Below are 18585 nucleotides of genomic sequence, written 5' to 3'. Positions count from 1 at the left end.
ACATTGGTATATTGCTATTAACTAAACTACAGACTCTATTTGGATTTCACAAGTTTTCCATTAATGTCCTTTTTCTGTTTTAGGATCCAATCCAGGGTATCACATTGCCTTCACAGCCTCAGTTTTTAAAGTCTTACCCAAAACACCTGCCTGGGTTTGGCACTTGCTTTCCTAACTTCAGATGGAAAAGTCACTTCCACATGATTCCTATGGTTTCTGAGTATAGTCACCCAAGGTGTGCTTTCAACAGCCACCCCTGGTGTCAAACACGAGACAGTTCCTCTGTAAAGTACCCAACGACAACAATATACAACTCAATGCAGCAAAACAGAGCCTAGGTCAGTAGTACAAATGGTTGTGGTGCAGGAACATTTAGAAATAAGCTTTACACCCAAGTGCAATTAGTTCCTGATGATGGAGATGTTATTATAAGTGTTCTTAGTGTCATATCAAGTGACCCAGTTCCCTTGGGCACACACAGAAACAAGGCTATAGCACCATATAAATAGACACTCCCGTGTAATTGAAATGATTACAACTACTGAGGATGCATGGGTGAAAAGTTTTATAGAAGAACAGCAATTACTGTGGTCATTTTGGATTTGTTTAAGTTTAAGAACATCATTTTTCTTTAAAACATAACCGTACGTGTTCTCTGGATTTGTCTATAGCTCTGACAATTGCAGTTCCAAATGGCCACAACTATAGTCCAGTGGGATCAGACATAAATGATCACAAACTATAGTGACAGACATTTCCACTCAGCAGCTCTACAATTAGGGCTTAGAACTCCATCTGCTTAGAGTGGCTTTCTCACAAGCAAGACCCTTTGCCACTGGAGACACACTTTCCCTCTGCAACTCCAGCAGAATCAATATATTTCTATACAGATATATATTTTAACACACCATATCTCCATTAATCACATCCATTACCTTCAGTCCTTTCTCTTTGTATTTCTAAACAAGATCTGGTGGAACTATATCAAGGGTTCACCTGCTATTAGCAGGTAATTTGCTCCTATAGCCTAAGTGTCATAAGAATCGGGCATTAGATACACTCCTTGGCATATTCAATGGCAGGTCCTCCACCAAGTACGTGCTGAGGGGCCCATAAGCGGGATGATTTCTCTATTCTTTTTTTCCGAGAGTCAAACTCAATTTCATTCATGCTCTACAGAGTGATAAGTTGGGAATTTCTGAGGGTTGGAGCAGAAAGATAAAGCGGCTTTGTGTCAGGTGTAAGGTAATTATTTCCTAGGGTTTCTGTGCTATTTGTTTTTATTCCCTGTGTTTTCATTAACAGTTAATGAGCTTTCCCCCTTAATTCTGAAACAATAGGCTTGGCCACTAGAAGTTGGCTTTTTCTGCCACAGATTCAACCAGCTGTTGCTGCTCCATAAACTTTATGGAGAAGTGAATTAAACTGCTAAAACTTTCATTTACTAATTCAATTCCAAATAAAACAGGGAGAAAAATGAACCATGATGATGTTCCCCTTGTAACTATTTTAGTTCACAGCAAATCCGTTTAGTCCTGAATTTGCAGGTACTATTTTGAGACAAAAACAGGCCATAATGACAATTTTACCAGATAAATGAGAAAGAAATGAAAAAAGACAGAAAATGGTTTAAGCATTAAAAAAAGTGAGAAAATAACAAATAACAGAGAAAACTTATAAGTTTGCTTATTCAATATGTAAAGGCTCGATTTTTTTATGTTAGTCTACGTCATCATCTTTTATTTCTCTTCAAATTAATTGTGAGCTATATTATAAAAACTCTACTCATATTTGCAACCAACTGTTTATATGGCGCGGTTAAAAACTAGGGTTTGCAGCCGGGCGTCGTGGCTCATGCCTGTAATCCTAGCACTTTGGGAGGCCGAGGCAGGCAGATCACCTGAGTTCAGGGTTTGAGACCAGCCTGACCAACATGGAAAACCCTGTCTCTACTAAAAATACAAAAAATTAGCTGGGAGTGGTGGCACATGCCTGTAATCCCAGCTACTCGGGAGGCTGAGGCAGGAGAATCGCTTGAACCCGGGAGGCAGAGGTTGCGGTGAGCCGAAATTGTGCCATTGCACTCCAGCCTGGGCAACAAGAGCGAAACTCCATCTCAAAAAAAAGAATGACAACAACAAAAAACACTAGGGTTTGCTATTACTTCACCAAGTATCTCTGGATTATATAAGGAAATTGAGATTAATTTAAAATTGAAAAATTTTAAATTATTGTTGTTGTTGGAAGGGAACACATGACTTCCTATTCTATTTAATATTTAAGATCCTGTAAGAAATACAGCTCCCTCTTTAAACTAATAAATTCTCACTAAAATGCTATAAATGGGGTTCCCTGATCCAAGTCCAGTTAGTTTTCATGCTTGATAGCATTAATACTGCCAGATTTTCATGGGCCAATTTAATAGTAATGCAGCTCCCAAAGCTGAACTATAGTAAGATTAGCAAAACTGCAGCTTATTGTTCCTTATTATAACCATTCAACTAAGTTATTGAATCTAATACCAACTAAATAAATGTGTTGGGTACAGATGTGACCATACATGAAATGTTACTCACATGTAAATATATTATAGAGCACATTTGCTGCACCAAAACTAAAATTCTGTCAGCACTTCCATTATAAATTACATACCATTTTGCACATATTCATGCATTAGAAAATGTACTACATTTTCCAGAGAACATCCTAGAGGCTTCACCAATTTCTAAATATCCATTTGGATCTGCGTGGTTAGTTCTTGTGATTAATCCATGTATAGTGAAGGTCTCAAATTCTTCTCTGTTCTATACAGTCAGACTTTCTGCCTATCTCTCTCTCTCTCTCTCTTTTTTTTCCCCTTACTACATCTATCTATAACTCAGTGTATAAATATTCCTTTTTCCCCCCAAGGCCCTGGCAGTGAGTGTAATGGTACTGAATGTCATTAAGTCTACAGAACAAATGACAGGTCAGGTAAAGAAAGTTTCCATTTATCATTCTTTTAAAAAGTTGCTCCAACTGGATCTTGAATGTACAAGAAGTAAATTGAGCCTAAGACTACAGGTTTTAGCTTAGGATACTGTTTGCTAATTATGTAATCATGCTAAGAATAACAGCCTTCTTAAGAACCTTTAGAGATAACATTTGAGGAGAGTGGCACAGTCTAAATAATCACAAATGGAGCCAAATTGATTAGACACTCTTAGTATAATCACTATAACAACACCTGTGAATCCAACAACTGAAAGGGCAGCATAGCTTAATGATATTCTCAGAATGAAGTACGTCTGTCAGTGGTGGATTGGACAGGAAAATGTCAGTGGGAGCTAATTGAAAAGTTCTTTTTTTTTCTTTTTTCCCTCAAGAAAATGGTCCTTTGTAATGCAGTTTTTAATTTTGACCAGTAGGGTGAGCTGTAGTGTGTAGCATCATCCTAGTCAAAAAAAAAAAAAAAAAAAAAAAAAAAAAAAAAAAAAGAAAAGAAAAGAAAAGAAAAGAAAAAGAAACAAGAGAGAGAAAAAAGTAGCCACTGTGTGAACCTTTCTCCTCCTCTCCCACCCTCTAAGAAAATGTTGAGATTTTTAACCCTTCTTAGGTTTCACATAAAGGCATAACTCCTGGATGTTAACAAACTGGAGGGCTGGCAGCAACAAATATAAACCAGATAATTGTATATATGACAACCCACACTTTATAAAGCAAATTACAGCCTGTCAGCAATCATTCCAGCTTCACACTAACACATTTCATCTACCACTGGTATTGTTCAACTGGTACTAAAATGGAACCTGATGAGTGGGAATATTTTCAACAGTAATGAGATTTTGACATAATTCAAAATATATAAACTTGATATTTGGTAGTATATAGATAAATATATTGTTAAATGAATGCATTTATCATATGGTGACCAGGCAATCATAATCTGGAATTATTGGCTCATAGTTCTGTTTTGTTTGGTTTGTTTTCTGTATCCTCAGTCCTTAATTCTTATTACAAAGCTATCCAACTGAATTTTCAGTATCTTTTGACACATAGGAGAAAGTTAACTATAATAAAAATAATTATATAATAGCTAGCTAAACTCCTACTTGGTACAAGCTCTGGGTCAAGGCTCTTTTGGACTATCTCATTTAATCCTCAAAACAATCCTGAGATGTATTATTAACCCAAAGATGAAGATAAAGAAATTGAGACACAAAGATGAAATAACTTACCCAAAGTCATATAAGTGACTTATAAGTGGCAGGGCCAGGCTTTTAGCCCAACTTGTCTGATTACTAAGCTCTTGTTCTAATCCACTGAACTATGTAGCCTGAAAATCTGCATGTTTAATAAATCATGATCATTACTCAAAGGTAAAGCATACTGAATGACAGCCAGTGAGTTAACTTTATGGTATATGCTATCAATTAGTATTTTAACTTCAGTAAAGTAAATTTATAAATTATGATTATTAGTGATAATAGCAGTAGTCACATTAGGTATGGAGAGTAGAACTGACAGACAAAACCAAATGTGTTCAATGATTTGGTCAAGAAAGAAGTGGTCCAATTCATAGTTGAAATTTGTTATCAAGTAATGTAGTAATTCTTTCAAAATATCACTTTCTGGTATGAATTTCATGCTTGCAAAATTTAGAACAGCCACCTCAGGCTTAGTGAAATTAATACACTGAATTTTTTCCAGCACCTTCTGTTTGATTCTGTTGGATACTTAAATATAGCATTGACCTGGTTTGGTTAAAGAATGTGTTTCCTAGGCCGGGCGCGGTGGCTCAAGCCTGTAATCCCAGTACTTTGGGAGGCCGAGGCGGGTGGATCACGAAGTCAGGAGATCGAGACCATCCTGGCTAACATGGTGAAACCCCGTCTCTACTAAAAAATACAAAAAACTAGCCGGGCGTGGTGGCGGGCGCCTGTAGTCCCAGCTACTCGGAGGCTGAGGCAGGAGAATGGCGTAAACCCGGGAGGCGGAGCTTGCAGTGAGCCGAGATCGCGCCACTGCACTCCAGCCTGGGTGACACAGCGAGACTCCGTCTCAAAAAAAAAAAAAAAAAAAAAAAAAAAAAAAAAAAAAGAATGTGTTTCCTTTCTGGCACCAACATGCTTTAAGTCTCAGAGCAGAAAAATCCTCTGAACAATATATAATGTCACATAAATGTAGCAATTTTATTACTATTGGTTCATCTTGCTCTCTTGTCCCACCTTTCCTTTCTCCCAAACAAGTTGTAGTAGACCTTAGCACTCGTTTACAATCCTGATGCATTTTAGGGTCTATTATGCCCCAACTGATAAGCCAACACTACTTGACTTCTTGAGAGAAACTATAAGGCTAGTTGGATTCTAATATCTTCCATTAAAGAAGAATGAGATGGCTGGGTGCGGTGACTCACACCTATAACTGCAGCACTTTGGGAGGCCAAGGCGGGTGGATCACCTGAGGTCAGGAGTTCAAGACTAGCCTGGCCAACATGGCAAAACCACATTTCTACTAAAAATACAAAAATTGGCTGGGCGTGGTGGCGGGTGCCTGTAATCCCAGCTACTCAGGAGGCTGAGGCAGAGAGAATTGCCTAAAACCCAGGAGGCTGAGATCGCACCACTGCACTCCAGCCTGGGTGATAGAGCAAGACTCTGTTTCAAAAAAAAAAAAAAAAAAAAAGAAGAAGAATGAGACTACATGTTCTACAGGCTACAGGTAGATATAAGAGTGTTTTTCAAAAGTCCAAGGAGTAAAAATAAAATAATACATAGTAAAGAATGGATTATGGGTAAGATTAGCAGGCCTAAACATATGAGCCAGCTTTTAACATACTGAAGAAAGGGTAAGTTTTCTTTGCGATAACATAAACCGTCAATATCACTAAAGCTGTACTGGCAAATGGTGACAAGATTCAACCTCCCCATGCCACATCCCATTCCAAACAGGGATTCTCGTTCACGTATTCGACAACATGTGTGTAACACCACTATCAACAGCCAAAACCTTTCACTGTCAAGAATTCAGTTCAATATTTGGTTCCTTGGAAAAAAAGTTTCACATGAAAAAGTATCTCTTTATTTTAAAAAATTACTTTTTAATTGAGGTATCACTAACACGAGTAAAGTGCGTAAATCTTAAGGGTAAGTGGTATCACTTTTTAAGTTTAGGAAAATACCTTTTAGAGATTAATCATGATCAAGAACTTTTCCAGGATGGCAAATGTGTCTTAAATTCACATCAGCTGACAAGGATCGATAGGGTTCACAAGATTGGTTCTCCCACTATTTGCCTCACAAGAGTCAGCAGAAATTGCAATCTTTATTTTACATGTCATATAAATCCCCTTGCCTATAACTTAGCAGTCCCTTTCCTGTGCTAGTGATACTTAGCCATCTTCATAAACAAGTTTCTGAGAGAAGCATGTGTTGATGAGAAGCCAAATGAAAAATAAATGCTTTCTAATAGAATTGGGTCCACCTATTACATTATTTAGCCTCAAAATATCAAGCAAATTCATTGGGTTTCAAGTCTGAATGCTTAACCTACTTACTTACAAAAAAGTTTTAAGCAGAAAAACCAAAAAAGCTTGTATTCAAATGAACTACACTTTTCTCTCAATATTTTTGTGTTTAGAACATGAAAATTTGTTAGAGGCACAAGTCCTGATGAACACTAATTCTTATGTAAAAATTCTATGTTCAGAAACTATACTTCTCACCTGATTTTCTGTGTTGGTCCAGGAATAATACCTTCTAAGAGAAACCATTTATAAGTTGTTTTTTTCTTCAACCAGAGTCCCCTGGGCTAATCAAATAAACTTAAAGCAGTCATTAATTTTCAGTGACTTGATTTCCCCTGACATCTACGTGAAGACGAAAATCTGAAGTTCTGTGAACTTCTAAAAAAACTAAGATCGGGTAAGAAAAGGTATTCATTATCAGTCACCGTGAGTATTATACGATACTAATTTAAAATTATTATTATTTTTGTTTTGTTTTTGTTTTGAGACAGGGTCTCACTCTGTCACCCAGGCCAGAGTGCAGTGGTGTAATTGTGGCTCCCTGCAGCCTTGACCTCTCAGGTTCAACTGATCCTCCCACCCCAACCTCCAAAGTAGCTGGGACCACAGGTGCACACCACCATGTTTGGCTAATTTTGGATCTTCTGTAAAGATGGGGTCTCTCTATATTGCCCAGGCTGGTCTGGAACTCCCAGGCTCAAGCAGTCAGCCTCCCTTGGCTTCCCAAAGTGCTGAGATTACAGATGTGACCCACCATGCCTGGCCATATAACTTATTTTTAAATTCACTTTTTCGCTTGAGGCCAGGAATAAGAGAACAGCCTGGCCAACATGGCAAAACCCCATCTCTACTAAAAATACAAAAATTAGTAAGGCATGGTGGCACGTCCCTGTAATCTCAACTACTTGGGTGGTTGAGGCACAAGAATTGGTTGAACCCGGGAGATGGGGGTTGCAGTGAACTGAGATCGTGCCACTGCACTCCAGCCTGGGTGACAGAGTGAGACTCTGTCTAAAATAAATAGATAAAAATAAAAATAAAAAATAAAAAAAATTCAGTTTTAAATGATGAGTAAATTCAACACACCTATATATACCAACGTTCTCAAACATTAAACAACAGAGAATGCTGCTATTTGACCACCATCAGGGCCTTGCCCATTAATTAACATTTCAAAATAAATAGGCCAGAAGCAGTGGCTCATGCCTGTAATTCCAGCACTTTGGGAGACTGAGGCAGGCAAATCTCTTGAGCCCAAAAGTTTGATACCAGCCTGGTAACATGGTGAGACCCTGTCTGTACAAAAAAATACAAAAATTAGCTGGGCATGGTGGCTCATGCCTGTAGTCCCAGCTACTGGGGAGGCCAAAGTGAGAGGATCACTTGATCCCGGGAGATGGAAGCTGCAGTGAGTGAGTCGAGATCAAGCCACCGCACTCCAGCCTAGGTGACAGAGTGAGATTCTGTCTCAAAAACTAAAATAAATAAATAAACAAATAAAATAAATAGAAAAAACTTGAATGGATAAGAAACTGTTAATCATGATTCTACTGAAAAATAGATTACTACCATGCTGTTTTTTTGGTCTGTTTTGGAAAGCTTCTTTATTAAATAAAAAAAGTTAAGTATGCCCAGAGCAAAACCTTCAAATGTTACAAGAAGGCATATAATGAAAATTCATCTATCCTCTCTTCTCTTGATCCTTCTCTCCAGAGGCAACCATTGTGAGATTTCTTGGGTGTTCTATTAATTTTTGTACCTAATATAACAAGAGTCTCTGTGTGTGTGGCATATGTATTTTTTTTCCTCTTTTTTTTTTTTTTTTTTTTTTTTTTTTTTTTTTTTTTTTTTTTTTTTTTGAGACAGAGTCTCGCTTTGTCGCCCAGGCTGGAGTGCAGTGGCCGGATCTCAGTTTTTTCCTCTTTTTAAACAAATGTAACATTTGTTCTGTTGTGTATCCGGCTTTTCTTCCTAACCATTTATCTTAGCAATTGCTCCATATCAGCAATATAGATTTATCTCATTTTTTACTTTAACCAATTTTTAACATTAAAAAATAATACATGCACATGGTGAAAATTCAAATAGTACCAAAGAAGATTCTCTCTTTCATTCGTACCAATATCCCCCCTCAAAAGCGGTTACCTCTGTTAATGGTTACCCCTGTTAACAGATTCATATGTATCCTTCCAAAAATATTCTATATACAAATAAAAACACGTGTGGTTGTGCCACACACACACACACACACACACACAGAAACAAACTATACACACTGGTTTGCTCAAATTACCCTTTTCATCTAACAATACTCCTTGGAGAACCTTCCATGTTACATATTACATACATATTACATATATATGTATCATTTTCTTTTAACTCTATATAGTATTCCATTAAATGGATATACATTTATTTAACTAGTCCCCTATTCCTGGACATTTAGGCTGTCTGTAGTCTTTGCTATTCCAAACAATGCTATAATGAACATCCTTGTACACAATACATTGTGTAGGGAATACAGAAGGCAGCATTACCTGATTCCAGTGATTTCTTTTACCTGCATAAAATTTAGTTCTTTTTTTAATCTTAATATCATCTACTACAGAATAGGAAGGACTTTTGGAAAGGACATAAAAATCTTACAAAACGTTAACTTTAAAAAGGAAAAAAGTGAGTCTTTTTGTTATAAAAAATCTTTGACAGTCATTGCAAAACAACTATGCATTAATTTTAAAATGCATTATTCTGCCCTTTTTAAAAATGCATTATTCCACTAAAGAACACCCTACCAGTAGATGTATAGGAAGTAAAATATTCGAAAAGCTATCAAAATTAGTAATTAACTTCAAAAACAGTTTGTGTGTGTATCCACTTTCTACAGATTAATTTGTATAAAACATAGCAAATAAGAAAAGGGCAGAAAATGCCCGAAGGAAGTCAAGCCACAAAAGCAGCTGTCAAGACTGCTGATGTTAGAAGGTTGGGCCAAAGCCAAAGGCAAGAGTATTCAGCCTGGGTTCATTTCCCCCCTATTAAATCCCCAAGAGACATGGAAAACATGCTGGAAGATTTCTTTTTTAAAAAAGTAGTATAGGTTGAGATAGTCTAGATTCAAAACCAATGCTTGTGTTTATAAAATATCAGCATTCCAGGAATAGTGGTGGAAAGATACTTAACAATAAATTATAAATATTGTAAATTTAGACTTTTTCTTACATTTGCAAACACGTCATAAATTTGGGCTGTGTTTCTTTGTATAAATCCTACTTATGACTGTGCTGAAACTTTTTGGCATGAATGCAAAGAGTATTTTCATAAATAAAACTTAGTAAAATCACTGTACACTCCATTAATTCAAAAACACTTCTCTTCAACTTCAAAGGAAATTTCCTTCCTCTTTTTTTTAAAGTGTAAAGATGGTGTTTCTTTGCTGCTTTAATGTTTTGCTTCTTGTAGTTGTCATAACTACATGCTCCAAGTATGTGACCACAAGGGACAAGAAGTTAAGCAACATTTGTGCTTCCATTCAACATGTCTCAAACACTATATAGCAAAAAGCTTGTAAATCTAGCCTCTGAAGTGGCTACCACCAATAAAAATGCTCTCTATAAATACAAACCTTACAAATCTATACATGGTAAGTTTCATGGCCCTACACCAGGGTTCAGCTATAATGAATGAATTAATTTTATGAAAAGATAAGTGAAATTTTTATTATCAAAGTTTCATACATGTATGTATTTGCCTCGCCCTACTTTGAGACATAATAATACTTGTTACCACTTACTTAGGTAGTAAGTGCCTACCATGTGGCAAGCACTCCTCATGAGTCATAATCTCATTAAAACTCATTACATCTCATAACAACTGTGAAGTAGATATTATTAGTGAGATTTTATACATAAGGAAACTGAAGCTTCAAGAAGTTATGTAATTTGCAGTAGCTAACAAAGTTTCTAAGCGGAGGAGCTGGGATTCTAATTCAGGTCTGATTTCAAAGCTTAGGCTCTTTTTATCATAAAACATTAACCTGAACAGCAATTTAAAAAATCAGTTCACTATTCTATGTACTTTATATCCAGATGCAGAAAGCAATGTATGCATTAATATACTAGGTCTCATGACAGAGATAAAAGAATAATGTTACATTTTTAATCAATCTCAACCTTTTTCTTTTACCTTTGCATTATGGAGAAGTTTACCCATGTATTGAAGTAGACAAAACAGTGTAACAAACTCCCATATATACATCATCCAACTTCAACAAGTGTCAATTTATGGTCGATCTTGTCTCATCTATACTTACCCTGTTTCTTTCTCCTCTCCCATATTATTTCTCAGACATTATATCTTTAAATATCATAGCACACCTCTCTCTAAAATCAAGAACTCTTTTTTAAAAAATTAACCTCTAAAATAAAGAACTCTTTTTAACCTCTAAAATAAAGAACTCTTTTTAAAAAAATTAACCGTAATACCACTGCCACACCTAAAAAAAATCAGTAGTTTCCTAATAATATAAAATAACCAGTCAGTGTTCATATTTCTAATTCTCTCATAGATGTCATTTTTAAAAATAGTTTGCTTGACTCAGAATGCACATAAAGTTTATACATTCGTTGGTAAACGTCTTAAATCCCTCAATTTACAGTTATGGCTTTATAATTTCCTTACTCACTTAGCACTATTTGTTTTTGCCAGGCTACATTTTTATTTGTTTATTTCTTTGTTTGTGTGTTTTGAGACAAGATCTCGCTCTGTCTCCTAGGCTGAAGTGCAGTGGCACGATCTCGGCTTACTGCAGTCTCAACCTGCCAGGCTCAAGTGATCCTCCCACCTCAGCCTCCCAAGCGGCTAGGACCACAGGCCTGTGCCACCACGCCCAGCTGATTTTGTTTTTTTGTAGATACAGGGTCTCACCATGTTGCCCAGATTGATCTCAAACTCCTGGGCTCAAGTGATATACCTGCCCTCAGCCTGCCAAAGTGCTGGGACTACAGGCATGAGCCACCGTACCTGGCCTGCCAGGCTATATTATTAGGCATTGATTTACTTTGACATTAATATAGGCTTGCCATTTCAAAACGAGATTTTTAAGCTTCACAAAGTAGAATTTTTTCGTATTGAAATATACTGAATAATTTTCTCAGAAACCCTTTATACCACTTATAGAGATACTCAAAGAATCTTTAAGTTGGCAAGAGATTCCACTGACCCATGTTTACCACTACTACAAATGTAATGTGAGTGATCACTGGACAGAAAAAGAGATATTATTATATATAATATTCCCATGGTCTTCCCTAGATTTTTATTTAAATATTATGTCATTTGTTTTAGATTCTGGGCCTATGGTGGGAAATTCAATCTAATACTCATGAAGTTTTTTTTGTAGCAATAAATTTTGAATTATAAACATTATACCTTATAATCAAATTTTTGATTAAAAATTGTCACTAACTCATTTTATAAAAGAGGAAACTGAAGCAAAATGAAGGAAATCAGTTTGCTCAATAACTTTAAGTAATAGTGTCATCAAATCTAAGGGCAAAATTAATATTGCCTTATCAATATCACCTTTTAGATATAGATTACTGAAATTATAAAAATTCCATGGCAAAAACTCCACTGGCTTTTCTTCGTAACTTTAAGTAAAAAATTAAATAGAAATTTTTTTTGAGTAAGCAGGACATGAATTATCAAAGCAATATTATGTCTTATTGTCAAGTAAAAACAAAAAGCCTTTTTCGTGTTCTCCAATTATGTTTAAGCTCATTAAAAGTGCCCTTCCATTTTTATCCCCTCTACATTAAAGTAATATATTCTTTGGATCATGTTTTATTTTCCCTGTTTCCTTTTTAAAATAAATATCACTCAGGAAGTTGACAGTGGACCAATAAGAAAACCTAGGTGGAAATGTGAGAGAAAGAATTACCATTAATGTACCATTATGATAAATAGAAACTACTGGCTTTTTTTTTTTTTTTTTAACCATGTCCAGGTACTAAGCTAGATGCTTACACACATTACTACTAACCCTCAACAACCTTGCAATGAGACAGTGAAAAACAGTCACGAAGAGTATGGGCTCTCTACCTCTGGAGATAATGGGCTCTAGAATCCATACAGGGTTTCTTATTGGGGTGATGAAACGTTCTGAAATTAGATAGTGGTGATGGTTGCACAACTTGTACTGTACTATACTATACTATACTATACTATACTATACTATACTATATCTATACCACTAACTTGTACCCTTTAAAAGGGTAAATTTTATGGCATGTGAATTATATCTTGATAAGGTTGCTTTTTTTTTTTTTTTTTTTTTTTGAGACATGAGTTTCGCTCATGTTGCCAAGGCTTGAGTGCAATGGCACAGTCTCGGCTCACTGAAACCTCCACCTCCCAGGTTCAAGTAATTCTCCTGCCTTAGCCTTCCAAGTAGCTGGGACTACAGGCATGCACCACCACTCTCAGCTAATTTTTTGTATTTAGTACATGTTGGTCAGGCTGGTCTCGAACTCCTGATCTCAGGTGATCCACCTGCCTGCCTCAGCCTCCCAAAGTACTAGGATTACAAGCATAAGACACCTCACCCGGCCAAGGCTACTATTTTTAAAATATGTGCTACTAAAAGGATATACAAATAATGGATCTTTTATAATGAAAGACTATTTTCCTTCCAGGCATCAGACCTGGTTTAGTTCAAATATCTTGAAGAACTCAAGTGCGTATTTAGGCAAATGCAGAGTTAATAAAATTCATCCCATCATCTTCTTGTACAGAGGGTCCTGTCACAGACAAAAATGCTCAGAAAGTTTGGGGCCATCATTTCTGTTCTTTCTCACTCCCATCCCAACACCACCCAGTTTTCAAGGGCTTTAAAGATTCTTCTGCTAGTTGTTCTCTTTCTTACATATTTCTAATCTTTTCATAATCTTAAATTGTCCTGTTGTACCTTATCTAGACCAGTTACTGCTCCTACCCATCCCACCAGCTTCTGAAGCACGTAATCAGCTAAGGTCTGATCAAAAGGGCAAGGTAAAAGATACTTTTACCTCTCACTAATGCCCCCCATCCCTGAAAATATGTGAGAAGGCATGAGACTAGGGGCTAGGGCATGAGTTTTTCTATATCATCTTTTCTTACATTTACTTCCAAATGCACTAAGATTTTGCCACATACATTTAATTGCTGTCAAGAAGCAAATACAGTTTTCTGTTCTAAATAAATTTTCACTTGTCTCCTTGGCTGCTCTACCTCTGTCCTCTCTCCAAGAGAGAAAGGATGGGTAGAAGCTGCTTTATGTTGAAAGATGACTGCAATGCCACCATGTCAAGAATCTGGTAAGATGTTCCCTTTGTCTTTTTTAGTCCCATATAGTCTCTTGTGTTAAGCTCCAAAATTATTTTCTCTTCTCAACCTATTCCTATACCACATCTCTGACACTAATTCTTTATTTCTCCTTTAGGTAATTAATTCTACCCTCACAGTTTCGTTCATTTCTGCCAGTTCACAATCATATTCTTCTCCCTGTGGATTTTGGTTAACATCTGTTAAACCCTGAACTATAGGGCCATCCCCTGAATAGTGCAATTCACATTTTGCAAAGCAAACCACTACACTATTACATAAAATTATCCACTGCTCAATCTATGTTTTCATCTATCAATGCTTTAGGACAGTGAGATACATAGTAACAGCACATCACATTATGTAAAATAGTGTAAGTGCTCCCACTTTAACTTACAAGAGTCAAGAAGCTTTGAAAATATATGATTTTTATTTCTTAAAGATGGCTTTAAAAGAAAGCTTTATAAAAACTTGAAATACACTAAAAGTATGAGCTAGAAAAATAAAAATTTTAATAAAACTATTATAACCACTCACAATTTTTAATTTATTTAAGGTATTACTATTCACTGAGGTTGGATACAGTGACAACATTAAGAGAATAAAAAGTACAGTTGGTTAAGAAAGTTATAGAGCAAAATAGTTCATAAAGCTATTTGTAAGTTTGATCTAAAACTCTGATTATCTGAGAAAATAAAGCCCCTCCATTTACAATAAATTAAGATAATATTCAGGTTGACATTTCCAACATTCTCAACCAAGGAAGGAAGGCAAATACTTTAAAAGATATCCACTCAAACTGTTTGAATTCAGAAAAAAATATTTCAATTCTGAACCTTTTAAAAATGTGTTTTCATCCTGGCCTTTTTTTTTTTTTTTTTAATTTTGCACACAGCTGTCTGTAGTACTTTTTAGAATCATGCCAGATGCTGGGTTCATCAAGCAAAAGCAGGAAAACAATGGTTTGAAAGCAATTAGAAGCACTGAGGCTGCAGCGAGGCTCATATTAAAATGTGATAACACTGTTCTAGTGGGAATTTCAACACTGCTCCATTTCTGACATTTCTCTGCTGCCAGACAGGCAGGTTGTGTGGAAGGGCACTGTGATCGAGGAGGTAACATACTGGAATTTATTTCTGGAGCAAATGAAGGATTAGCTGAGTTGGAACCCTCCCAAGGTTTTTATTATGGACTCGGCTACTATTTTATTTGAATGCTACTGGATCTTGTTGGCACCTAACAAAGCTCAAGGAATTAAAGCATATTATAGCCTTGGTTTTATAAAATAATCTAGCAACAATCCGCGCAGAAGGAAGAAGCATAGAGCCTTTTGTTGCTAAAAAGCAGGGCAGGGGGGCGCAGCAGGGTGAAGGTTAATTAAACACTCCACTAACTTTTCTTGGAAATGGCTAATGCCACTCTGTGGAGAAGTCTGTAGAGAAGAGACAGAAATAAACAATCCCATTTACACATTTTTAGCATAAAACCATACGTGGTCAAAGAGGACTCACCTTGGGGCTGAAAATCCCAATAGTACCTGAAATACAAGGGGAAAAAATAAGGGAGTAAGTCAAACTTGTATTTCTCAATTTTGGTTGGCCTACCATAGTATAGCACCTGGTCCAGGAAGCTTGCTAAAGTCTATAACCAGCCAAAGTCACTACTAATTTTGAGGAAAACAAAAGGTTGTCCCTGACATTTGAAAGAGTCTCAATGGCTTAAAAGATGCATTTAATTCACTGAAATTCCTCAGATAATTTTGACTTTAGAGCTGGAAAGATCCTAAAAGGGAACCTAGCGGTGGCCTGGGGTTTCTCATCAAGAGCTCTACAGGCTTTCAGCAGGATGGTTCTTTGCTGTGACAATCTGGCCCGTGTATTACAGGACCATTACCATCACTGGTCCTAGGTAACAAATACCAGAGGCACTCCCAGTTGTTACAACAGTCAAACCCCACCACCAACACCAACACATCCTCAAATGCCTCGTAAGCCTAATTTTTTTTCTCTGTTACCCAGGCTGGAGTACAGTGACACAATCATAGCTCACTGCAGCCTCGAACTCCTGGACTTTGCCTTTTAAGCCTAAATTCTTAATTTTACAAGTGAAACATGGGCCGGGTGCAGTGGCTGATGCGGTGGCACTTTGGGAGGCCAAAGCAGGCGGATCACGAGGTCAGGAGTTCGAGACCAGCCTGACCAACATGGTGAAACTCTGTCTCTACTAAAAATACACAAATTAGCTGGGCGTGGTGGCAGGCGCCTGTAATCGCAGCTACTCAGGAGGCTGAGGCAGGAGAATCCCTTGAACCCAGGAGGCGGAGGTTGCAGCGAGCCAAGATCGCACCATTGCACTCCAGCCTAGGTGACAGAGCGAGACTCCGTCTCAAAAAACAAAATAAAACAAACAACAAGTGAAACATGAACAATTAACTTAAGGTTGTCTAACATTTTAGTGCAATTGACTTAAGGTTGTCTAACATTTTAGTGTCTGAGCCAAGAATGGGGCTCTTGTAGTTCATTGTACCATCCTATCTCCTCTATTATTTTAGGAAATAATTGGCAAAACTGACAACCCTTGAAGTCTTTTTTTTTTTTTTTCCTGAGACTGGGTCTTGCTCTATCACCCAAGCTGGAATGCAATGGCATGAACATCACTCACTGCAGCCTTGACCTGCTGGGCTCAAGAGATCCTCCTGTCTCAGCCTCCCATGTAGCTGGGGCCACAGGCACGTGCCACCACATCTAGATGCTTACACACATTACTACTAGTTCTCAATGACGTTGCAATGAGAGAGTGAAAAGCAATTACTGTTTTTTGTCTTTTTTTTTTTTGGTAGCAATGGGGTCTCACTTTGTTGCCCAGGCTGGGGCTTAAGCAATCCTCCCACTTTGGCATCCCAAAGTGTTGGGATTACAGGAATGAGCCACTGCATCCAGCAACTCTTGAAGTCTTAAACTAACAAAATAGCAATGGTGGAAAGGATCATTTGTAAGTCTCTTATTTGGAAACTAAATTGCATTTCTTTCCCCACAAAAACAATGTTATATATGATGATTACCCAAGAAAGTCTACTGTATTTTGGATCCCATTTCCTCCTACCTTCACAGGAACTTTACGTTATTCTTTATCGATTTTTCTCTTGTCTGTATTCAACCTCTTCCTCCAGTTTGGCCCTTTCCATCAGCGTTTATGCTCATATAAAAATAAAGCAAATCCTCCCTCACCCCTTCACATCCCTCCACCTGCTGTCCTGTTTCCCTTCATGTCACAGTGACATTTTCAAAAGCACTGTCTACACTTGGCTCATTTTAGTCCCTCACTGCCCACTTACTCAACATCCTCCAGTCAGGCTCAGAGCCATTGCACATTAACTGTTGCTACAGACACAATAACCTTCATGCCACCAAATATAAGGGATGCTTTTCTATCCTCATTTTGATCTCTCAGGAGTGTATATGTGCGTCGGAGCTTTTTTTTTTTTTTTTAACCTAGGGAGGGAGTCCACAGTTTTTTATAGAATTATTTTGCAGTGGTGCCCAAGAGAGAGAATACAGTCATGGTTTCTTAGTTTCTGTTTCTGATGGGTCAGTAAAGCCCCTTCCTCATCCCTCTTTTCCACTTATCACTAGAGGCAGAAACTAAAAATCATGGCTTCACCCTGCTAAAAGCCAAAAACAAAACAAAACAGAACAACAAAAAAATAAGGCAGGTTGGAATTTGCAGTTTAAAAGGTCCACAAACCACAAAAAAAGATGCAGAAAAGGAGATAGGTGATAATGGTGTGTCTTCTAGTACATACATTACTAAAATTAGGCTTGGCTTCTTCAGGGCAGAGTATCAGCCCAGTGAGTATATTGGTTATTTCTTTACTGTGTGATAAATTTTCAGAAAATGAAGACAGAAGAGGTCAGTGGAGAGTAAGTATGTTGCCATAATTCACAGTTGAATTTGGGGAACATTATCAGACATAAGAAAGTGGAGAAGAAACCTGACAATTTGTCCTTCCTTGTTCCTTTCCTTTTCCAGAACAGTTCTACGCTGGCAATCAGGTGAAGAAAAATGTAAGATACTTAGGTTAGAGGGTGAGGAAATTCCAGGACAGCTTTGACATCTGCAGTAGCAAAGGGGAGAGGAAGGGGCAGAGGATGGGGCGGGAAGTGGAAAGCTTCAAAAGCTGGGAAGAAGGAGCATCCATATCAATGCAGGGGCATATGTAAGCTGAAACTGGATGAAACTTAAATACGTTGTGAATAATAGTATGATGGGTCAGTCTCCACCTAGCAGACAGTGCAGCTTTCCACCGTACCTGGCCACCATGAAGAGTTTTCCATAAAACTCCTTTCTGTAAAACATAGCTAATCAAGCAAATCATCAAATGGCTGAGCAATTTTCTATCTGCTCTTGCTATTTTCCATCTTCTCTTGAGGCACTTCCCTAACCCCCAATTCCTATCATTACCCAACTTCTAATTTAATATAAATAGAAATTAGGGTTCGAGTATGTGCATACATATATGTGCACATGTGTATGTACACACACTCTCTCTCTCTTCTTTCCAAAATATTGATGATGGCAACAGCAGGAACTGTGCTAACCAATGTTGTTCTCATTTATTGGCCCAGAAAAAACCCTAGTCATACAGTGGCAGTTAAAAGGTGCTCTAGGTAAATTGTTAAATAGGCAAAGTATGTTATTGATGATCTCAGCCTCTTCTCTGC

The 18585-nt window shown here is 37.3% G+C and overlaps 1 protein-coding gene across 6 annotated transcripts in view; it reads right to left on the bottom strand.

The window, feature by feature from the left end:
* Positions 1-18585, bottom strand: part of LOC105472310 (src kinase associated phosphoprotein 1) — a 320592-nt gene that overhangs the window by 236364 nt on the left and 65643 nt on the right. For all 6 annotated transcript variants that reach the window (XR_011615785.1, XR_981519.3, XM_071083013.1 and 3 more), the window contains exon 3: positions 15376-15401. Coding sequence is in view for 4 of the 6 variants with exons in the window: in XM_071083013.1 (XP_070939114.1) it covers positions 15376-15401 (26 nt within the window). In the remaining 2 variants the exon portion in view is untranslated. The remainder of the gene's footprint in view (positions 1-15375; positions 15402-18585) is intronic.

This window comes from Macaca nemestrina, chromosome 17 (genome assembly GCF_043159975.1).
Source record: "Macaca nemestrina isolate mMacNem1 chromosome 17, mMacNem.hap1, whole genome shotgun sequence".
Lineage (NCBI taxonomy): Eukaryota > Metazoa > Chordata > Mammalia > Primates > Cercopithecidae > Macaca > Macaca nemestrina.
The sequence above is the reverse complement of the archived record's forward strand: the minus strand, read 5'-3'. Positions and strand labels throughout refer to the sequence as shown.